The sequence below is a fragment of the Dryobates pubescens genome, chromosome 8 (assembly GCF_014839835.1).
Source record: "Dryobates pubescens isolate bDryPub1 chromosome 8, bDryPub1.pri, whole genome shotgun sequence".
NCBI lineage: Eukaryota > Metazoa > Chordata > Aves > Piciformes > Picidae > Dryobates > Dryobates pubescens.
Genome location: NC_071619.1, coordinates 9,214,837 through 9,238,851, shown reverse-complemented (window position 1 = coordinate 9,238,851; position 24,015 = coordinate 9,214,837). Strand labels below are relative to the sequence as shown.

General features: G+C 41.3%; 1 protein-coding gene across 3 annotated transcripts in view; it reads right to left on the bottom strand.

Moving 5' to 3' along the window:
- Nucleotides 1-24,015, bottom strand: part of SORCS1 (sortilin related VPS10 domain containing receptor 1) — a 320,163-nt gene that overhangs the window by 46,125 nt on the left and 250,023 nt on the right. For all 3 annotated transcript variants that reach the window (XM_054163380.1, XM_054163381.1, XM_054163383.1), the window contains exons 9-16: nucleotides 21,321-21,500; nucleotides 16,919-17,065; nucleotides 11,359-11,461; nucleotides 10,828-10,904; nucleotides 9,186-9,277; nucleotides 7,688-7,795; nucleotides 6,567-6,684; nucleotides 4,717-4,847 (exon numbers count right to left, since the gene is read on the bottom strand). In XM_054163380.1, the coding sequence (XP_054019355.1) occupies nucleotides 4,717-4,847; nucleotides 6,567-6,684; nucleotides 7,688-7,795; nucleotides 9,186-9,277; nucleotides 10,828-10,904; nucleotides 11,359-11,461; nucleotides 16,919-17,065; nucleotides 21,321-21,500 (956 nt within the window). The remainder of the gene's footprint in view (nucleotides 1-4,716; nucleotides 4,848-6,566; nucleotides 6,685-7,687; nucleotides 7,796-9,185; nucleotides 9,278-10,827; nucleotides 10,905-11,358; nucleotides 11,462-16,918; nucleotides 17,066-21,320; nucleotides 21,501-24,015) is intronic.

Genomic DNA, 24,015 nt, shown 5'->3' with positions numbered 1-24,015 from the left:
GTGGAACTGAGGTTATCTGTAATTATGGTCACCTTTGTCCTTCATTTTCCAAAAGCCCTTGTGGGGAAAAAAAACCCAAACCTCCTGTGGAGAAGTTTTACCACCTTTATATTCATGGAATATCATTGTCCAATATTGAACTATGATGAAAATGTAGATTTGTGTTAAAGAGGAGCTGTTCTTGCTTCCTAGGATCTGACATGGGATTTATCTCATAGAAGGATGGATTCAGCTGGTAATTATTACTGCATCACAGTATTTAAAATCAAACTATACCAGCTTATGTTAACAGAGAAACTAAAATCCTAAGAATGCATCCAGTAAATCTATGCCTGGTGACTATCTAGGCCCCTAAAGATGTACAGATGTCTCATAGACTTCAGGTAGTGAATCAGCATTTTCCACAAGCATTCAAAATGTACTAAAAATTAATTAAAACCTGCTATTCTTTAGTTAACCAAGCCTAGCTCAATGATAAAGCTAAGGTAGTTAACCTAAGGGTTAGTTAACCAAAGGGAAAATGTATGCGTGTTTCAGAACTGGCACCTGCATGACAGTCTGAACTGATGAGTGGGAGCACAAGAAGCCAACAGACTCTAATCACATTGAGTATCTGCCTTCTGGCTCCCCATGGTTTGTCAGCACAGCTTCTCATGACACAGGATTCTGACATTTTAGCATAGGAGCTAAATCTAGCAGGCGGGGCTGTGATTTAAGTGCCACACAATAGAACACAGAGCTAGCCAAATCCTTTCTGCTATCATCAGTGAAATAAATAGACCTGATTCTCAATTACACTAAGGCTCCTTTGTTCCTGTCTAGCAATCCAAAGCCACGAGCATCAGTATCAGCAGACTCATGCCTCTCACAAAGGTCTGTGATACAGGGACACTGACAGAAAAAGCCCTCAGTATTAATGATAGTAGGTTCAAAGCGAGGACTGACAGTGAGACACTCTGCTCAAAGATTCTATTAAAGGACCAGGGAGACAGGTAGCTGAAGGATGAACACCACCAAAGATTTCCATCTGTGTCTAGAAGGTGTTTCTGCTTCAGAGATATTGCCGTAATAATGCTCCAATGGCAGGAAGGAACACAACGTAAGGAAACCGGGTAAATTAATGCTTTAATAACACACAAGTAACGGTGTCATCCATTTACCCAAATCAATTAAATGAAGAAGGACACTCTCGTTTCTAGGCCGTTGCTAGGACAGACTTGCCGAGGGCTTGAGCACGTTTTCACTCATCCCTATTCCTGAAGCACTATTGCCCTCTGGCTGTGAGCCTCAGCCCCTGCACGGAGAATGAACGCCTGCCGCTTCAGCCCGGTCCCCAGCTAGGTTTGGTTCTAGCCCATGATAAGAGATGTCTCCTGTCAGAAGAGTACAGACTCCGAAGGCTGGAGAAACTACAGTAATTTCTAATGTCACTCAGTTTTGTTGCTGTGTAAAACAATAAACAAATGTGCCCTTTCTCTGAGAAAGAACTACCGTGGGCTGAATACAGATTTGAAATGAACCTGGAGTTCTTTGATATTACCAAGAGAAAAAAGACCCCAACATTATAAAATCTTTATGTCTTCTATAACTCACATTTATTTCCACTGAACTGATAAAAAAAAAAAGCATTCACAGTATTAACAACAATAACCTTTCTTTTCCACCCACTTTACCTGACCGCACAGATACAATTTTTCACTCCGAGCTCTGACAAGCTTAGATAATGAAATCTTCCCCATACACACTCAGTGTTTAAAGAGCAAAGAAAGCCTTACTCTGACTGGGGCAGGGGTTGTTGTTTTCTTTAATTCTATATCTGTCTGGGTTCTGCAAGCATTGATGTTAATATGAAAAGCTGACCAAAAGATTGCAAAATCAAATGCAGATAGATAGGGAGCTTCTCCCTGCCTGGAGCATACATGTCCCCTTCAATGTCCTTCAATTAAGAGCCGAGAAATAGAGAATTCAAAAGCACCGCTGAGATGTCATGAGTGAGAATGATGAAAGTGCTCCTTCCTTGTGCAGGAAGGACCCCAAGTAGGACATTTTTCCACAGAAAGAATTCATTCACCAATTTTCCTCCAAAAGCTTCTTTGGACCAGCTTTTGCAGGTTGCATCGGCAGGAAAGCCTAATGCAGTATTCAACAAGGCAGGCACTGAAAGCCATGGCACAGCAGCAGATTTGCCTTTCTCAACACGATAAAACTGGGCTAAGAAATTCAGTAGAGCCAGCAAAATTGCTTTTTTTCTTGCCATCTCTTTTCTCCTTCAGTAAAACTTTGTCTTTGGTTCCCTGTAGCTTTTGTGTCCATCTATGTAAAACTATGCTCCTGACTGTATTAAATAGATAAAGAAGCAATGAATATTGCTGGTAAACATTTCTGAACTGGATGCTTAAAGCAATGTTTCAGTGTTGTTGTTCTTTTCCTCAGAGGCAGAGGGGAAGGAAGCTGAAATGAATAAAGTGAGAATCCAGTTCTGAGGACTGTAGGAATAACAAGAGCTCAGAAAGAACTGGAGGGGATCACGACAGTCTGCTTGAAACCAAATCTGATTCCATCAGAAAGAGAAAGGCTCTCCTAGGTCAGGAAGATTTTCTCTCAGTCAGCTTAACACAGAGACCTGCAGTATTTTTAAGGGTACATTTCTTAGGCTACTTTTAATGACCTGACTTTCTCTAATTCTGCCTCTTCCAACAGATTTGAGGGATCTGGTGGTTGTGTGTGAACTGTGAGAGTCTGTCATACAGCCTCAACCATTCAAGCTTTCTCCTTGAGACGTTTTGGAGAAAGTTTCCTCGCAGTGAACGTTAAAGAAATAAAAGCACATTTCCCCCAGCAAATGTCACCATGGTACTTTTGTTCTGTTCCTACCAACAAAGTTTTATAGCAGTAAACCACGCAATCAATTTTAATGAAATGAAAACACATTCTCAGAGACAGAGAAGTTCTGGAAGGAAAGAAAGTGTATTTTTGTCAGAAGTGTTTCATGAGTGTGCATCCCTTATGAGTGTAAAGGGTTTAACCACTGTTTATTCCATCAGTTTTCCTGAGCTTTGGTATAAGCTTGGCACAGCTTTGTACTGCACACTACAAGAGGGTCAAAATCTTTATTCTTAGCCATGGAGTTTGGGTGGGGGGTTTTGCCTTTTTATTCCTTTGGGTTTTTGTTTTATTTTGGTTTGGGTTGGGATTTTGGTTGGTTGGGGTTTGTTTGTTTGTTTGCTTGTTTTGTGGGGGTATTTTTGGTTTTGTTTGTTGTTGTCTGCTATCTTTTTTTACATTGCTGGAGATATGTTGAGTGATTGAAATCCAGAACCTTTTGACATCTAAATGATGAACTACACACAAAACTGATATATCTTCTCCCTAACTATAGTTATGGGAGAGTGAGAAGGGAAATGCTGTCAATTTCCATGGTCCTGGAATAAATTCATGCAGCAAATATTTAGGAGACTAACCTCTTCAGGATACAGATTCTGTGTACAGTTAATTAATAACATGGCATATAGAGGGGTGAGGCACAAAGGTGGTTTATCAGCACTGCCAAAGAGCCACCATTTCTCTCTTCTAAGGTACTTGAGACTGTTTCAGACTAGGAGAACACAGGTGATGGAGAGATTTCAATAGTGTCTTTCCCTGCCTTTTCTGTGCAAACTGCTATAAGTCAGCAGAAATAGAATAGAATAAAATAGAATAGAATAGACCAACTTGGAAGAGAAATCATCGTGTCCAACCTATCATCCAAATCTTGAAGTGAAGCTAGAAGCTGAACATTTTATGACACCCTTCATAAGTCACCAATGAACTCTTGTTTTCCACGGCATATTGCAGAGAAGAGAAGCCTTCAGAAGAAGGCAATGTCTGTTGGAAACTATCAGACATGATGGTCTGTATATATCACATGATCCAGGAATTCCCTATACACTTGATTTCCAGAAGCTGGAGGCCTAGTTTGCCGAAGAATATATTTACTTTTATACATATATATGTGTTCATGTGTGTATGTCTGAAGAATTTATTTTGTTTTTCAGACACACTATATTTGTCTTACACACTACTTTCGCTGTCACCCCAGGTCACTGCTGAGGTGAGATGTGCTAATTAGACCTTTTATCTCAATGCTGCACAGAGCTTGGATGTGACCTAGAAAATCATCAATGTTTATAAATATGTAAAGGGTGAGTCCAGAGAAGATGGAGCCAGGCACTTCTCGGTGGTGCCCAATGACAGGACAAGGGGCAATGGGTGGAAGTTAAGTCATAGGAAGCTTCACGTAAATATGAGGGGGAAAAAAAATCACTGTGAGGTGACAGGGCACTGGAACAGGCTGCCCAGGGAGGCTGTGGAGTCTCCCTCTCTGGAGATATTCAAAACTCCCCTGGATGCATTCCTGTGTAATCTGGCGTAGGTGGTCCTGCTCTGGCAGTGGGGTTGGACTGGATGAGCTTTCAAGGTCCCTTCCAGCCCCTGAAATTCTGTGATTCTGTGTGACTCTGTGAAAATGGTCTGCCTAGAATCAGTTTTGTGGGAGCCTTAGCAGATTACAGATATTTATCCTACCTTTCCTTCTTTTGACATACTTGCACTATTGGGGAGCAGTCTCTGTGGCTACCTGCATGTTTACTAATTTCTACTCTTTTTAAGCCTACAGCATCTCTAGTAGCCCTGCACTGATGTGATAGAAAGCACACAGCTCTTGTGCTCTTTGCTTACCAGTCAAAGTCTGCCTCTGTGCACACGCACGGCTCCGAAGTCATGCCCCCAGCATATTTTCCTTGCATGCATTTCTTGTCTGACTTGCGCTTCCTGTAGATCCTTTTTGCTCCCATGATGCAAGCTTCTCCCTGGAAATAAAATAAAACAAAACAAAACAAAAGCTTTCTCTGACAACCAGCAGCCTATTTGTATCACCCAGACTTTTCAAGCCTGTGCAACAGGAGCTGTGACTCAAGCAATGAGGATAGGAAGTCAAATGCCATGTCAGTACACTGGAGCTAATTAAAACCACTGAAGCTTTAACTAGAACTAAACCAGCTTTTCCAATACTCACTAAGAAATGATCTAGGGTTCCTTATGTATTGGACTCAGTTCTGAATCTGTTCCAAAGCCAATGAACAATTGATCCAGCTCCACTTCTCATTTACGGATTAGGTTTCACAGCAACTGAAAACACAGTCTGCTCCTTATACAGTCTAAGACACAGAAGAAGTCTATTTCTCTGGTCTGATCTCTTTGGCAATAATTTTATTCAGTAGAAATTAGTAATATGTGTATATGTAACTACTTTCCAAGGATTACAAATTCAAGTTTTACAGTTTGACTTGTTATGTGAATGCTAAAACTTTCTTGATTTTTTTCCACTCCTATCTTCAGCATGCTGCTAAATATTTCTATTTAGGGAACCTCAATGGAAAGCAACTTAAAAGGCAGAGTCCACAGCAGCCTTCCTAAAAATAGTTCTGCAAGCTCCAAAAGTCAACATCTTCAAAGCTATATGGCAAAACGCTTGGCATTTTTTGCTTAGGCAAGCACAAGAAAGTAAAAAGCCAAAATACAGTGGGGTCTTACTTGTTACCTTTCATGGCATTAAAATTGCTGTAGGAAGAGAAACTTTCCATGGTTCTGATTTGCCCACGAATCAGAAGGGACTGAATAGCAAGAGGTTTAAAATATTCTGGCTTACTGAATTTCAAAGAAGCTGTAGTGATTTTCAGAATCTAAAAATCTAAGTCAGAACCAGTATTTTTAGTGTGTAGTTGTGCCTTGTGTGAGCAGCTAGTCTGAGTAAAGCTACTTTCTCTTCATCTTCATTATTAAATTCTTGTCCAGCAAGATATATACAGAAAGACAACCTTTAGTGATACAAATGGGTATTTTGCTTTAGACTTCAGTGGAGCCTGTGGTGTTTATATAACCATAGAATTTGGGCCATAAACTTGGCAGAGCTGGGAAGGTGCCTCAAGGCAGGCACAGGCACCATGTGAACCACGTTGTTTTGCTGACACTTAAGCAATGGTTCTTAAGAGTGATGTAGCAGCTGCATACAAGGTGCAGGGGACAGGGGGCTCAGTGCCTGACTCCTACAGCAGGTGTACCACTGCTGAGAGACACAGAAGGTGAAACCAAGTCAGTGAGAAATAAGGATAAGAGGGTGGGAATTTGGGAAAACAATTGTGAAAGCAACTAGAAGGGTCTTAAGATACTGGCTCTGAGCACACTGAAGGATGAAGGAGAAGAAAGGAGGTAAGGACAGGGAAATTGGATGGGAGATGTAAGAGTTAAGGAGGTCAGGGCTGCCTCAGTGGAAGTGCTTCTGTTGTTGTTGCATTTTTCAGCTGTGGCCTGAGATAGCTGCCTGCAGTGAGAGTGAAACCCAAATAGCAGCTCTTCACCCTTCAAGGCTTTTAGAGTGTAATCTGAGGTCAACACATCTATGTAATTAACAGATCCATCCAGTAAAGAACAATCTAATACACCAATCTAACAGGGAAAGATCATGCTGATCTTTAACTGTAGGATAATTAGTTACTCTAGGTCAGATCCCCAGCCTCCTTGCTCCTCACCTGGCTATGGAGTTGCCAAGGCCTGTAGTCCTCTTCTGCACACCTCCGATCAAAAATAGACTTGTAGTCTATTTTCACCAGCTGCCACTCTGAGCGGTGGCTGAAATGGCCAAACACTCTACAGAACACAGCAGAAAGAGTATTCAGCAAAAGGTAGCAGCAGATGGAACCTGGTAGTTACAGAGGTACAGTCACCCACAGATTTCCAGCAGAGAGTCATTGCTTTAAGAGTCCCAGTCTTACAGATTTTCACTTGACTAACATAATGAAAATGAAACTTAGGCTGCTAATTATCTAGAACTGCATGTAGGTTTTATTCTGTGGATCAAGATCCTCCCACTTATGTCAATCCCCAGAATGACTGCACAGAGAAGAGTTGACATGGGGCTGGAGACAGTTATACCCATGTAAGTTTGATATCTCAATTATAAGCTTTGGGAATCCCACACACATTAAAATCCGATTCTGAAAGGAACATTCCTCATACATCTCTGTTAAATCAAGTTAGCTTCCAAGCCACATATTCTGTTTATTACAGGTCAGTTCATTTTTTACAGACAGAAACTGAATTTTTCTCTGTTTTCTTGCAAATCTATCTCAGGTAAAATGTCACAGTTTCTGGCAGGGTGAGTCCAGATTTATGCATCGTGCAGAACTCAGCATAGCACATTGAAACTATCATAATTTTTCATGAGTCAGCCTCCAGGCAACATTTTGTCATTCATTTTTCACAAAAGAATGTCTTCATTTTTCTGTCTCAGTTAAGGGGGGAAAAAAAAAAAAAAAAAAAAAAGGAAAAAGAAAGAAGTAGCAGCAAAAGCAGAGTTATTAAAGCACCCCACCAGTTTTTCTTTCATATATTCATTTGTCACGAGTAATTCTGCTTTGGAACACATTCAATCTGAGGAGACAGGTTTCATGCTGATAAGCTAAGTGATAATGTTTTTGCAGCTTGCAAGGAGCCACGTTGTCATTCTTTCAATTGTATCATAAATAAACATTGACAATTTAGCAACAGAAGACTGCCTACTCCCAGCTTCACACTTGGTTTGGTCCCCAGCAACCCTCATAACATATTTATGGTGCAGTTCCCATTAACAGTGGCATGATGGCTCACTCACGTCATGATGAGTGTTTCCTCTCCAGGTTCCCCTAAAACTCCATCTACAAAGAGTGGGAGGGATGTGAAGCTATACTTGCTCCAAGATCTTCCTTCATCAAAACTTAACCTAGTAGAGAAAGCAGAATTAGTGTCTTCTTTCCTTACCCTCCTAATTGACTTCAGACTGTCTAGTCCAATCCAAGCACTATGAAGAAGAGGGAAGCAGTGTTCTTGGATACTGCATTTTTTGTTCTTTAAATAACGATTTTTAAAGTATCATAAATCAAAGCATTAATCAAGCTTGCTTGGCATCATACCAGTAACCCATGTCCAATACTTCAATGGTAGAAATGTGTTAAGAGATTGATGCTTTAAGGGAAAAATGTATCCTAAGGCTAGGATTAAAATATAAATTTAAAAAGTGACTTTGAACATCTTATTTTTGGGTCACCAGCGTAAGACATTAGACTTCTGGAGCACAGGACTTTTGCTGCTTCAACCAGCAGTCTTCCCTGTGGTGAGCCTAAGTGAAAGCTTGCAATGATTCATTGCTTCTTAAGACTTGGGTCTATGTGTTTCAGATAGACTAGACTAGACTAGAACAGACTAGAATAGAATTAACCAGATTGGAAAATACCTTTGAGATCGAGTCCAACCTATCACCCAACACTATCTAATCAACTAAACCATGGCACCAAGCACCCCATCCAGTCTCTCCCTAAGCACCTCCAGTGATGGTGACTCCATCACCTCCCTGGGCAGCCCATTCCAATGGCCAATCACTCTTTCTGGGAAGAATTTTTTCCTAACATCTAGTCTAATCTTCCCCTGGTGCAGCTTCAGACTGTCCTCTTGTTCTGGTGCTGGTTGCCTGGGAGAAGAGACCAACCCCCACCTGGCTACAACCTCCCTTCAGGTAGTTGTAGACAACAATAAGGTCTCCCCTGAGCCTCTTCTTCTCCAGGCTAAGCAACCCCAGCTTCCTCAGCCTCTCCTCATAGGGCTTGTGCTCCAGACCCCTCCCCAGCTTTGTTGCCCTTCTCTGGACATGTTCCAGCAACTCAACATCTTTCCTAAACTGAGGGGCTCAGAACTGGACACAGATATGACATGACAGTGACAGAAGGGACACTTTTGCCATATTGGCTGTATATACCCTGAACCCACTTCATAAGCGCAGTCTGTTTCACAGAAGACAAGTTCATCAATATTTTGAACATGGAGAGTACTTTTGTAACCTAGCAAGAGACAACACCATAATCCAGAGATATAATAACCAAATCCAAAAGGCAAGTTGTGGTAAAACAGGAAAGTTGCAGGTTTACATTGACCATATCTCAGATCTGGCCAAGTTGAAACTATGTAAACTGGAATTCCCAGGAGTTCTTAGCTTTATCTGAGTTAATGTTTGCCAGTATCTTTACTGGATTGTAGCTACAGAAAACTCTAGATCCAACCTAACTGACTGCTTCCTGGCACATGAAAAGGTCAGAAGACATTTAGCACAGAGCCATTACCAGAGATGTCTAATAGGCAGAGAGGTGTGTTTCATGGCGACCAGTACTCCACCTTGATCCAGGTACAGAACACTGTGCTCTTCCTCAAAGATCTGAGCACAAAAAAAAGTATAAATTTAAATATATTTTCCTTATTGTCATGCAAATGCCATAGAACAATCACACCACAGGACAGGTATGTGCTAAGGAATTTACAGAGTAGAGGAAGACATTCTATATAGAGGCAGTTCCTTGGTTTTATTTTATCAGGTCCTTGGAAAATACATCCTGCCTCTGCCTGATAGAAAGTTAAAACCATGGATTTTAGCAAGGATCAACAATTTCCCTCTATTCAATGACAGTTTTTTGTTGAAAGAAGAACTATGGTGAGGATGACAGCACTGGAGCAGGCTGCCCAGAGAGGTTGTGGAGTCTCTTTCTGTGTAGACTTTCACAACCTGCCTGGATGTGTCCCTGTGCATCCTGCCCTAAATGTTCCTGCTTTGGCAGAGTGTTTGGACTTGATGATCTCTTGGGGTCCCTTCCAACCCCTAACAGGCTGTGATTCTGTGAGTCATGTATTTGCATACCTCTGGCCCTATATCTCACACAAGCAATGCAGGTGGAAAAATGAGGGCTCGTCAAACACTGTAAAATAATTAGATTCGTGGAATACCAAATGTCTAAAGGTATTTTCTTTTCCTTTGTCTTTTTTTTGTAGGAGCATTCTGCAAGCATCTGCTCTCCAGTTTACAAAGCAGCATTTGCCAATCTGTAAAGTGTCTTCCTCTCTCTCTATATGACTAGGTATCCCATCCAGAAAACAGGAATAATAGAACTTCCTGTTCTGAGGATGAACACACTGAAGGATAGCAATGCTTTGTCAGCAGGCGGGATTCCACTAAATATTAGGAACTCAATTTCGTCAGCAAGTTTCTTTCCACAATTAACGGTGAGATGGATAGCTTCAGAACAACATGATCTGCATTGTCGTCATCCTCTCCATTATCTTAGGAAGAAGGCAAAACAGTCTGTTTATACAGGCACTGAACTTTGTCCAAGTCAGCTTAGGTGAAATGAGTCCCACATGTATTTCCTGATTCTCAGGAAAGTATAACCAGAGACTAAGAGAAAAATGGTTGGTTTGGTACAAGGAATGCATCACAGTAAAAGTCAACACATTCTCTCGCCTTAATATTTGTATTTTACTCTATTCACTTTGCTCCAGGGTTAAACTGAAGTCAGACCCTGAGAAAAATTACTAAAATAATTTTCTGTTATATGAAGTCTAAAGACATAGTCATAGTATCACAGAATCAACTAGGTTGGAAGAGACCTCTGAGATCATCAGGTCCAACCGATCACCCAACCCTATCTAATCAACCAGATTAAGTGCCTCATCCAGTCTTTTCTTAAACACCTTCAGAGACATTGACCCCAGCTCCTCCCTGGGCAGCCCATTCCAAAGGGCAATCTCTCTTTCTGGGAAGAACTTTCCTTTGAGCATCTCTCTAGCCCTCAGAAGAGGAATTTATCAGTTTTCCAAAGATTTGTAAAAAAAGCTGCTCTTGAACCAAAAGAAATAAAAATTAGTTGAGAGTTTGGATCTACTTTTATGATTTCCTAGGATTACTCTCTAAACACGTGATTCTGTGCCATTTACCTGTCTCCAAGTATTCCCAGCATCAGAAGAAACAAACATGCTGATGTTATTGTCTGATAGTTCAGCACCTACATTACCTGTAAGATGAACATTGATTAGTGATGCAACACTCTAAGAAAAAGTCAAATTAGCACATCAAGAGACTAAATGTATTTATTTACCTTTCACCGTTATGGAAGGGGAAGAGGGGAAAGGGAAGGGAACAACATTCAGTTGGGAGAAAAACAGATAAATGATTGAATCTGTACAGCTCTATGCAGCTCCGTATGCAGAGCAAATACCCTGATTTGAATCTTATATTGGTGGGAGTAGAGGTCTAGAAGTGCTCTCCTCATCTTGAAGGCCAGTTTCCATAAAAACACATGTCAAGTTGAAAGTCCATATGGATTTCTATTTGATAACCTCTCTTCCTTCCCAATATTGGTGGTGTGACACTCCACAAGCCACTCAACAAGCTCTTAACCTATGACAAACTCAGTGTTTTGTCAGTTTCTGCACATCTTGCATAGGCAATCTTTCAGTGTTTCATACCTGAAGCTACAATAATACTGGGGGCAGTGTCTCGGCTGGCGATGTTTCCTGAAGTGTAGGGATTCTCTGAGACCTTCAGGTGAAGATGAAGGGAGCAATAGGGCTATGGAGAAAGGGTAAATAAAAGCAAAAATCAGACACAGTATGCAACATATGCTCCTGTTCCTACAGGCTTCCAAATACATTGTCTTTCTGAGGTACTTCCCAATTGCTGCACTCGCCACCCTTAGAAAGACATGGCCACTGTCTTGGTTTTATTGTGAGAGCTTTGTTATTATTTTCTAACATAACCTGTTACTAAGCTGAAGCCATCTCACAAGGCCAAGATCTCTGAGGCTGCAACTACATAGGAGACAACCATGCTTGCAAGGGTGGGTGGTGATTAAGGCCTGCCTAGCCCCCCAGCTCCTAGCTCTCATGGGATGCAAGCAAGGCTGCAGATATGCTGAAGCAACTCTCAGAGCAGCAGTGCTCAAGCTATCTCTGCAACAAGAAGCAAGATAACCCTATCAAAGAGGTACTGAGCCACCACTAGCCATAAGAAACAACTTAATGAAGACAGTGTTATACCATTTCTTGACTCTGAATAGTTTTGACATATGACTCTGTTCTGCACTGTAATAACAAGAAATACCAGGACTGGAAAGAGTTTGTTTAAAAGTTGTTTGAAACAATGCTTCATCACCCCATCTGGATGTGACCTTTGAGATTTCAATACAAATACATCCATGGAAACCTCAACTATTTGGTATTGATTTTGTATGCCAGGTACTCAGATAAGACCAGAATGGTACAGAATAAATCAGCTCAACAAGACAGTAGGACAGGGAGATTTCCAAAGCTGCCATTACAATTCCCTCAAATTCTGGAGTGTGATCATTGCTGAAAATTTCTGACATTTTTTGCCTTCTCTTGGGTTTAACTTTTTGTATTCTTTTCTTCCAAACCTCACTAAGTCTGTTTCATGAAACATACCAAGGGAGGGGAGGTGGAAAAATACTGGCAAGAAAACTTATAGCAAATCGACCCAGTTGAGTGGGACATCATACAGGAGCACAAACACAGAAAAGCCCATGCTTCAGCTTCCATGGCTCTTCAAGATGAGCAGGAAAGGCTATGCATGAGAAACAGCTCACCTTCCAGACCTTAAGGCTCTAAGAAGACAGGTATTTCTGTCTTGTATCACCTGCCTACAGGCTAGATCTGCTGCCCCCAAAGTTTTCTAGGCTTCCTCTGGAGGAGACCTAGCACCCTAGGTCACTGGAGGAAGACCACATATCCACCCCTTCCCGTCTCATAGCAGGTGTTTATGACACTGAAAATCTCCCTGTGGAGAACAGGGTGGGTTTTTTTTGGCAAAGGCAAATGAAGGTGGTAGGGTGGGATGGGAGTTCTCACTTATGTGAGACATGAAAAAGGGACATGAGTTGTGCAGAAGGGAACACAACTTGCCAGGTGGAAAGTACTGAGCAGCCTAACTCAAACTGACAGCCTTGCGAGGGCAGCCGCTGGAGCAGCCTGAGGGCACAGGGAGGGAGTGGAAACCAAATCAAGCTGACATGCATGCAGGAAGTGGAAAAGCATTACAAGAGCATGAATTCTTTCCTTTTACATTTTTATATGTTGTGAAAAGACAGAACATATTTTTTAAACTAACATACTCCGAGCCCATACTGGCATTTTTAAGACAGTAGCTAATGTCAGCAACTCAAGACAACTCCCCACTCTGACAAAGATTAGATCTTGTTAGACTCAAACCTTTGTTCTACCAGAGGCCTTCTTTCAGATTTGTCTCATTTCAGAAACAGTATGCAGAAATGGAATATATATATCTCAAATATTAAAAGCCAGGTCACCTATGTAGAGATGGTATTTTTAATGGCATGCCTTCTTATTGGTTGGAGTGTTTAGTGATAAGTGAGTGCAGTGTCAAAACCATGCTAGCCCAACACTTGAAAGTTATTGCCCTTTGTTATCTCATGTCCTTACTGTAGCAGCATTCTCTTTCCTATCCTTTCATCTGAACTATGTAAGGATACATCGACAGATATTTTTCCACTTTGGTTTGTGTTCCATTAAACTGTTGGTCCCTTTGTGTTCCCCCTCTAGTTCCCACAGTTTAACTCATACACAGCTATCTTAGCTTTGTTTTTTCAGAATTCCCATCAATTGTTTCTATCCTTCCTGTTGCTACCAACAGACTACTGAAATCATTATTAGCATCAGAACCACCAACTCTGGGCTTCCCTGTCATCGCCTAGTACCCAGCTGCACTAGCTGCTGTACAGACACCAAGGGAAAGACAACTGCCATGGAGCATTTACAAGCTAGGCAGAAGATAAAGCATGAGTGACAGTGAGACAGCCCATTGCTCTGATCATTGCCCTGGTTCTTACAATCATGCTGGAGTTCATTACTTGCTTCCTATAATAATGCTCCACTCTCAGAAAGCTCATCAGTTCTTACCAAAATTTCCCATAAATACCCACAAACTCAATTCTTGGCTGTCTGCAAAGCCCACCTGAACCATCTCCAATGGCATTACAAAGATGAAACAGATTATTAGTGACTGTCCCAGGTCAGGAGTGGGGTAAAGCATGATAAACACAGAAATAATACTAGACATCATTCATAAACCTAGAGGGAGTCACAGTAATTGTTCATTTGCAATAGCAAGAAGCAAAGAGAAACACTTCCAGAAGATATATTCAAAACACCTCACTTAGGCAGCTAAATTATCATGCTAGCAGGTGGCATGAATCCTCTCCCATACGAGAAAAGGATCTTTGTCCTAAAATCCTTATAATCCATATAGACACGACAAACAAAATGTGGGAGGGAACAAACAGATATAGGGGGAAGGGAGGCATAGAGAAAATAAACGAGTTGCCCAAGGAAATTTGAGATAGGCCTAAAAACTGAATCAAGATTCTCCTGAGAGTCATCCCTGAGTTTTAACCACAAGGCCATCCTCAAAGCTAATTGATTAACTCTCCAAGACAGATGACTCTAACTTGCAGGACACAATTACTCCTCAGTTAATCACCTCACAGCACAAGTGAACAAACCCAGAATCTTTGGGATATAATAATTTTTCAGATACTTACAAAGATTAAGTATATTCATCTTGAAAACAGGTGGTATAAACAAGAAAAACAAAACCTTGGGATTAGGTGGAATTTCATTGTTTTCCTCTATCCTCATTATTCAGAGCCACATCACACACAAAAAAGAGTAGCAAAAAAATTCTTTGAGTTGCTGTGAAAAACACCTTGAGCATATTGTCACCAGAGGGATGGTGGTGTCTGGCTTGCCTTGTGATTCAACCACATCCTCTCTTAAATTAGCTGCCATCTTAGCTGATATGTACTTTAGATTTAAAACCAAACACACAGAGGACACAGCATTGCACTTGCAGGCTGGGGATCATCCTGTCACTCTGGGAAAGGGAAGGGCAGATCCCATTCTGCTAATGAGCTGGATTGCTGTGTCCCAACCTACTGCTAGAGACCTAGTGTGAAAGCATCAGTATCTCCTGTGGAGTAAAGGATGGGAGCACATAACACCAAGAAAGACCTTTTGTCAGAATTTAAAATTCAAATTCATGGAAAGAGAATAAACTGTATTTTACTTCCCCACACAGTTCTTATTTCTTCTCTCTTACCAGGATCCTAAGATATATCATATGATACAGTAAAAATCTGGAGTTTCTGATAAAATTGGTTGTCATTTGAAAAAGTCAAGGTGTGGGGTTTTGTACCAAGTACATTCATCTGCCTTAAAACTAGATTACAATCTATTTGAAATACAAAGGCATCTACAAAAAAAGCAGTTGCTTTATGCATGCAAAGTTTTCTGAGTGTCATAATTTCAGTTTCTGTCTCACTGAAAGATTTGGTTGAAAAATGTCATTAGTCACAATTTTTAAAGCCTATGAAAGAAGAAAACAAGCCCAAGCAAATTTATTCATGCACTGAAATAATTCTCCTGGCTGACCCTCAGTCCTCCTGATGTATGCTTTCCCAAGATGGTCAGAAAATGAAAGACAGGCATTTTTTCTCAATCAAAAAAATCAATTATTTGGACAGCTTCAAATATCAAATTATTTATCCTTTGCTGTTGAAATGATGCATGGAATTCAGTTAAGAGATCAGTACAGCGTTCACCTACTTACCACAACGCACAAAATATAACACTGGTTCAGATTCTCACAAACTCACAGCATCAAAATGAGAAAGGACAACTTTTTCTTATTTTTTCTTATTTTTTTTTTTCTTGATCATAGAATCATAGAATCAGTCAGGGTTGGATGGGACCACAAGGATCATCTAGTTCCAACCCCCCTGCCATGGGCAGGGACACCCCACACTAGATCGGGCTGGCCAGAGCCTCATCCTGCCTGGTTTTAAACACCTCCAGGGATGGGGCCTCAACAACCTCCCTGGACAACCCATTCCAGAGCTTCACCACTCTCATGATGAAGAACTTCCTCCTCATGTCCAGCCTGAATCTCCCTACCTCCAGCTTCATTCCATTCCCCCTAGTCCTATCACTACCTGAGATCCTAAGAAGTCCCTCCCCAGCCTTCTTGTAGGTCCCCTTCAGATACTGGAAGGCCGCAATTAGGTCACCTCGGAGCCTTCTCTTCTCCAGACTGAACAGCCCCAACTCTCTCAGTCTGTCCTCATAGGAGAGGTGCTCCAGCCCTCTCATCATCCTCGTGGCCCCTCTCTGGACACCTTCCATGGAAAATGACATGCAGGTACTTGACAGCAGGAGGAAGAGCAGTCTAAACAGCATCCCTGATTCTACCCCAAACGATGTTAGAACTTGCATCATATAAAAGCTACTGAGAATCCTGAAGGGGTTTTGAGTATTACTCCACTACTGTATTTAGATTATATTGGCTGAAAAATATGTTGAGATCAGTTGAGGCTCTCTGATTTGACAGAGATCTCCAATTGTATTCACACTGCTTCTGTTTCGCTTTCGTGTTTGGAAACTGTTTGCGTGTAATGATGATTAAAGACTCACCTCACCTGTAGGTGGATCTGTATCAGTAAGTATAGAGACAGATACAACATACACCCAACACATAGCTATATTTGGATGAATGTGTCGATTCTCGATTCTGAGCTCAGAAAGAAAATGATAAATATTAATACTGCCAACAGAGTGGCCTGAAAGAAATCAGATCTCTCCTTTCCTTTTGAGCCTGTCTCAAGCTGTTCCTGAGCTACAACAGCTCACTCCTCCCATCTAGTGTCCAGACAACCAACTGCGCAGAAACGGCATCCAACTTCACCTGCTTTTTAGAGGAGACCACTAGCTGTGCAGAAGGAAGCTGGTCTATAATGCTTCCTTTCACTCCACAAATTAAACTAAGCAAAGTTATAATGCAAACTTTTGCAGTACCATGGGCCCAAGCCTGACCTACTGCACTATTAACATATAGAAGCGCACAGAGAGAAGAGTTGGTCTTCCTTTTTTTGTGCCACCTGCAACAAAAAGATTCTTCAGGGGTGTTTACCACCCACCAAGTTCCCCACCAAGTACTTACCAGGAGACAGTGAATGGGGTTTCCTCTCAGATCAGTGTCCGGAGCCTGCAACAAACTCCAGTCTCTCCCTTTATTGTAGGTGATGAAAGTTTTCACTTGGTTGTTAATCTTCTTGTTAGCCAAGAACATTCCCTTTATCCCTGCTACCTAGGAAAAATTGACATGGCTGAAAAATAGATCAAGTCGATGCAGGCTCTGTGCTTGTGTTTCTCTTGCCCAGTCAAACCCAACAGGGATCTGGTGGCTGTGTCAGTGCGGTAGATGTGAAGGTAAGGATTGCCAAGAAGCATCAAAGGAAGGCAAACTTGAGGTGCTGGGGACAAGATAATAACCATCACAGGTGGAAAGGTGACAAATGGAAAAGCAAGCTTATATTTCAGAATCAGCATAGGAACACGGGAAGAAGTCAATAGTAGTATCAGTGACAATCTCTCAACTGTGTAGGCATCCTCCCCACTGAAAGATGAAATAACTACAGAGCAATTCTTTGTCTCACACACTGCAGCAGCAGGAAAGAGCAGCAGTTTTGGCCTTGCAAAGAAAATGGACACACATAAACTTGCAGGTCAGTGCTTCTATTCTCAGCCTGCTTAAGAGACTTCATCTAAGGATCCCAAAGTGCTTCGTAATTATCAATGTTTCAACAGAATGACGTGGGGCACAGAGGTGTTTTTATTTGGGTTTCATATTTTGAGGAAACCATAGCACTGGAGACTCAGCAAGGCTACTCAGAGTGCCAGTTACAGAGCCAGAAATGAGATTTTCATCCTTTTATTTTCCCTGGTGTTTTCCCAACAGCTTTACGGCATAGACCTGCAGGAGGATTTTGTAAAGTTGTGATGCTAAGGGACTCACATTGGAATCAAGCCCAAAAGTGTCTTAGTGCAGAGAAGGAGGGGGAAAAAAAAAAAAAAAGTCCACCTCAAACCACAACTCACACTGCAGAATGTTCCCATCTACTCAGAACAGTGAAAATCAATAGCCCAATAGCTGCTGCAGCTTGCGAATGAATTTGTTAGGCTGTCATTCTGCAATCCGAGTGCTGCAATAAGAAGGGAAGCGAAACTGGGAGGAGGGGAAAAGTGAGAAACGTTTGGTTTTCAGCAAGTCTGTTCAGTCATCCACCCCCATCTCTTCTTATGATGTAGAACCGGTGCACAGAATCATTCATCAAGACTTTCTATTCACAGAGGTTATAACTCAGATGGCATCACCTGGCAAATGGCTACACACAGCAGATTCAGAGTTTGCTCCAGCTCAGCTGGTTTAATTACCTGGCTGGATTTGGATGCTACAGCTCTCAGTGAATAGGATCTTACTGCACTTATAGTCACATGCTGTGGGATTACTAGTGTACAGTGCATTGGTACAGTACATTGCTGTACTTAGTCATTCTGAATAGCACTTTCCTGCTTGAGCAAAGGCACTGAATTCCATTAAAAGTTACAAACAGACTGAGACTTGACTTGCTATAATAGGCAAGAGTCTTTAAATTAAGTAGTTGACTAATTTATTGTTGATAGAAGCATAAAAGGACAGTATTTTCTACTACTTAGCCAGATTGTTTTCACCCACGTAGGCTTAGGATCTCTTTGTTGTAGCAGGAAGGCACCCCAAAAAGACATGGGTACTCTGTCTGTCAGTGATACTGTATGAATACACAGGGCTGGAAAAATAACAGAATTCTGCCTTTACTACCAGAGGCCAGAGCCCATAGTTCCATTTGTACTTTTCTTTGTTGTTGTCCTGAAATAGTTCTATTATATAGTCCTTGTGAAATGCTGGCCATAAATGATTAAAGGGCATTTTATATATCAGGTGATAAATGTGTTCTGAAATCCTGTGAATTTGTCTTTTTATGATTCTAGTCATGGGCTTGGACTCAGAATCCTTTCCCAAGAAAGCAAACTGTAAGTTATACTGTCAGCCTTGGACAGCTTAATCTGAAAAAGAAGAGCACACACACTCCCCATGTTTGTGTGCTCTCAGAAGGAATAGATACACCTATTGCATATAGACAGTGACACACACAAGGATCTCTTTATCCTTGTTGTTCATAAGAGACAAAGGCTCGTGCAAGTAAGTGCATGACCACGAGTGGTCAGAGAGAAAAGCACTCCATCAGCTCCCACACCACCACTGTAGACAGCACTCACCAGCCTCAATGCTTTGCATGCACAGATTTAGAAGTATTCATATCAGACACTGAAACACAAAACCCAAAACACATTCTTCACTTCCTATCACCAACTTCCTATGTGAAACATATGCTTCCCAGCCAAGATGCAGACTTCCCAGAGTGATAAGCATAAATGCCATAGGTATAAGACATCTCCTCGTGGGCTGTTATTATGTCAGGTGTGGATTCTCACAGGCAGGAATGTTTTGCTGTGGACCAGTTCAACTAGAGAGTCAAAGAGAGTCATACCATGTTGTTGGAGAGGTACAGGAACTAGAAATGGCATTCTGACCCAATAGCCAGTCATTCTTGCTCTTGCGGCTGCAGACCCACTGAATGCTGAGCCAAATGTGCTACTGATGGTGGCACTGGGAGGCGGTGGACAGAAGGGCTAATCTCATACCCATCTCTGTCCAACATGCAGAAGCGCAAATACTGTCTCTATAGGAGTGGTCTCCTCATCCTTTACAAGGTCCAGTAGCAGAAGAGCCCACACTAACAAATTCCAAGTGAAAGGCTCCTGATGGCTTACAGGAGAAGGGAGAACATGATGAGGCACCATGAAAGAATGTCTATTTTATCTTCCTGTCCAGTGCAATCTTCCCTTGAGTGACACTGAGAAGATCTATCCTTGATGTAGAACCAGTTTAGGAATCTGCACACACAAACACATTCACTACTGTGCAACCAGAAGAACACCTGACAAACATGCATACAGACACATGCACATTAAACAGGTCTTTGGCCTCTTCTTAAATAATCTTGCTTTTCTAAATATAGTGCTGTCACTGCATATAACTCATTTTGCACTCTCTCCACTTCCTTTTAAGCTATCTATGGACTTTTTCCCCCCTCATTTTCATCTCCATTTACCCCTAGAGCATTCATCATTTGCAACAACCCCACTGAGGGAATCAAGCTGGATGGCTTTCTGTTCCCTTCCAGCTAGAACATCAAATTTGAATGTAAGGCTTGTGCCAGGTTCAGTGTCAGCCAATATTCTTTCTATCTAGATAATCCACAGATACGACACTGCAAGTCTGATTCCATCAATTTCAATCCAGATTACTGTGTGGTGTCAGCCTAGTAAAACAAAGCAAAAGCTTTTCTTTTCCCATGGGATGTAGGACACCTTTACATAATGCAGCAAAACAGATTAATAGTCAAAATCCCCAAATGACTGAAACACCAGAGCCCATCCTCCTACAGTTCATCTGCATTTATGCTAAGACTTGGGCTCCGTGTTTGGACAATTCAAAGTGATTTCCAAGTAAAAGGCAGCTAAAGGAAAACTACACAGCAGAGCTAACATTCAGATTGTGAATGGGAAATACAGGGGGCATCCTCATTTTCTAAAAACTCAGATCTAGGTCATGATCTTTAATCTAAATGGTCAGAAAATCCCTTGGGGGAGACCTGAAAAGAATAGCTGACTCTCAAAATAACAGTTGAGGACAGAATTTCTACTTAGCTGAGTGTTGTCTCCAGAAGTAAAGCAGAGTAGGTGAAGTGAAAGGACACAGTAAAAGTCCTATTGTTAGGATCAGTTGTCATAGAAGACAATATAAACTGAGCTTAGGCAGAATGTACTTGTCAGGAAAATGTTTGTGGGGTAAAAGGGATGTCAAAACAAGGTGGGAGTGTTTCTGTGCTCATGGGATATCCCAAGAGGGTGCATCTAAAATAACTTCAGTTCCCATAACAGTCCAAGCTGAGGAAGGTGACAAAGATAGCTAAAAATTGCTGTCTCTCCTTCACTTCTAAAACAAGAGGTTAGATTGTCAGAAATGCAACAAAATTGGAGAATGATGCCATCCAGAGTGTTGGGAGCTTTCAGAGCTATAGGCTAGACCAATGTGAGTCAGCAGGATTTGGCCTGAGAAAAGAGAGTTCCTCCTAAGGACTAAATGAACTATTTCACTGTATCTTCCTATGCATGAAAGAGCCATGAGCTTTCCTCATTTGAGAATCTGCAGGAGAATACAACAGTGAATCTCTTAGTGAATCATAACATTAGGCTGGGATAAATTCCATACCTGTGTAAAATCTGGCCTTGAAACTCAGCTGATTGCACTGAGGCCCTTAAGTAAAAGAAGGGTAAATCTGAATACTTAGTAATTTTCTGACTTGCTGTTCAAATGCATATTGCAGGACTGATGTGCAAGATGAAATGGTACTGGCACTGTGTGAGAGAGGAATGAGACGTCTGGCATCATGACATACCTCATAGAGGTCAATCATCACATTCCCCTCCAGCCCTTGACTACTCTTGACATTTTCCAAGGCCAGGGTGAAGTACACGCCTCGGGTGTCGGAGATGTACAGATTGTAGGTGTCATTCTGGTTCCACTCTTGAACAGCTGCAAACACCTGATTCTCATCTGTGCTGATAACATGCATGTCCTGGGGAAAGAAAAGAGAAGGAGGTTACTAGCAGGAGCTATGCCCTGTCATTTCCAAGGGCACCAAAGTAATTGTGGAAGAGTAAGGGATATATTTAGGCTGGAGTTTAATCAGAAACTGTAGACAGCACTCCTGTAAACAGCTAATTCCATCCAGGAATATTTTACACCAGTTCTCTTCTGCCAGTTTTCAAAGCAGTAATTAACTGATGAGGTGTTAATTGAACGTTTACATTGGCAATACATTGTTATACAGCAGCACTTCTCGCCCCCTACCAACACTTCCATTTTAATGAGCACTTTGTTTGGGCAGAGGAGTATTGTTTATTTGTTGGGGTGGGTTTTTTTGGCATCTGAGCGATTCTGCTTGTGACTGTGAAATCCCAGATACTAAAGATGCAGGTTTTGGGGGTTTTGTTTGTTTCTTTGTTGCTGTTTTTTGTTAATAATCATTTAAAAAAGGCAGCATCTGAAACATCTCTTTCTTGTCTAACATTCAGACACCAAGTATGTTTGGGAACTGACACAAGGAGGATATAATTGGTTAATGTCTGCAGCCAGTGCTGCTGTTATTTATTACTTCTAATGACAGTATCGATTACCAGCCAAGGCCCTGGACCACTGTGATAAAAACACTCCTAAGCAATATAACAGAAAGACAACCCTAATCTTATTTAGATGTAAAGAGAAGAACTGTAGTTAGATCACCAGCCTTATAAGTGAGGTTTTGTGTTACTCTATCTGTTCTGTGTGTTACAGCAGGCAAGAAGCAATGAAAAGTTTGCATAATTAAAGAAAAAACCAGAAACTACTAAACCTGATTCCCTCTTTCAACGCCTGGAGAAATTACTACCCAAAAGTCAGCAGGAGAGAGACTGTAATAACAAAATTCCCAGACTCTATCTGCCCAGCACAGGCACTCTGAGTTCTTTGGTGCCATAAAAATCTGCAAAGGTAGAAAAAGGAGTGCAGATTTCTTAGCACCCCGTGATTCCCATAAGATTCAGCTGCTCTTCTTGTTTAGGGCAGATATCCTGAAGTTATTCTGCATCCATGACACTTAGCCAGGGCTTTCTATATGTAAAAGTGTTCAACTTTATCAGAAAATATACTCTAGAAGCTGATGCTACTTCTTCCTTCTGTTAATAACAGAATCTTTGACGATTCACACATTCTCATAGTTTTTTGTAGAAGAAATTAATGCTTCCAGATGGACCCTTGTAATGTAAAGACAAAAAAACAATATCATGAAGAAACCTGATGTGTAAATTTGAAAGCAGATTCACCATGAAGTTAAGGTGATTCAGAACAGTGGTTTGTTCATCCAGATCTGAGTATGGGGTGGTTGAATATTCACTTGATTTACTTGCTGCTTTGTGCTGGAGAAAAATGGATCCCGGAAGATGGGCTGTGTTTGTAGAGGAACAGATTGGCTTAAATCCTGGGGCAATAAGAAAGGCAACCCTCTGCCTTCTACTAACTGAGGTTGTGAATAGACATTCTCTCTTAGCTCCAGCTGTGCTAGTAGAAGTTACTGCTCCATCTGTTTGTTAGAGGCTTTTTATTTCAGGTTGTCACCCTAGTCAATACTGGTAGACCTAGATGAGCAGGTGTTCCCAATGTGCCTCAGGCTATACTGACTAGCACAGTTCTAATCTCAGGTTTAAACTTCAGCATATGTGCACATACATATGGGCAAACCTCTCTGTTTAAGCATAGACAGAGACTGTAAGTAAAACTTCTTTTGTCTGGTAAATCTTAGTTTTGTAATAATCAAGAGTTTTGTAATAATTAGGGAATAGAGGTAAAAAAAAGTTTGATCAGCACCGAGAAATGATTCTATGGTTTTATGATCCTATAACAAAAGCTAAAGGCAGTTTAATGGATGCTCAAAAAGCAATTAAGTGAATTTATTCACTTGATGCTTCCTGAGTTTTGATCAGATCATCCTGCAAGATGCATGTCTGAAGGGGATCCCACTAAGGACGAAGGAATTTAAGCCTGCAGATGCAGAGACTGAAGAGAGAATTGATATAATATACCTGGTGCAGAAAGACAGAGATAGCATTCCAACTCTTTGCCTTTGGGGATCAATTAATTTTTCCTCTTAATACAGCCTTGTCCAACAGATGCAGTAACAATGTAAAGCTTTGATAGAAAGGGAACAGTATATGAGCACCAAACAGGTCTCTGAACACACTTGCCTTTCACACTGGGAAAATTAAAATCAATCTATATATCATATGAACTTTTTAATTTTGTTTCAGGATGGAGGTTGCCTAAAAGAGGAAAAGGAATAACACAAAAATACAGCCTTCATCTTGATATGGATCAAAAGCTTCTCTAAACCTTCCACTACTACAGCAGATATTCATTCTGCTTCCCTACAGGAGGAGGGCAGGAAAGGAAAGCAAGGCACCTTTCTCAAACAGTTGTTGTCATCTTTAGGGGCTGCTCGTGCATCTGCCTACCGAGAGCCTGAGCTTTCCTCTCTCTGTTCCAGCACTTAGTGGAAG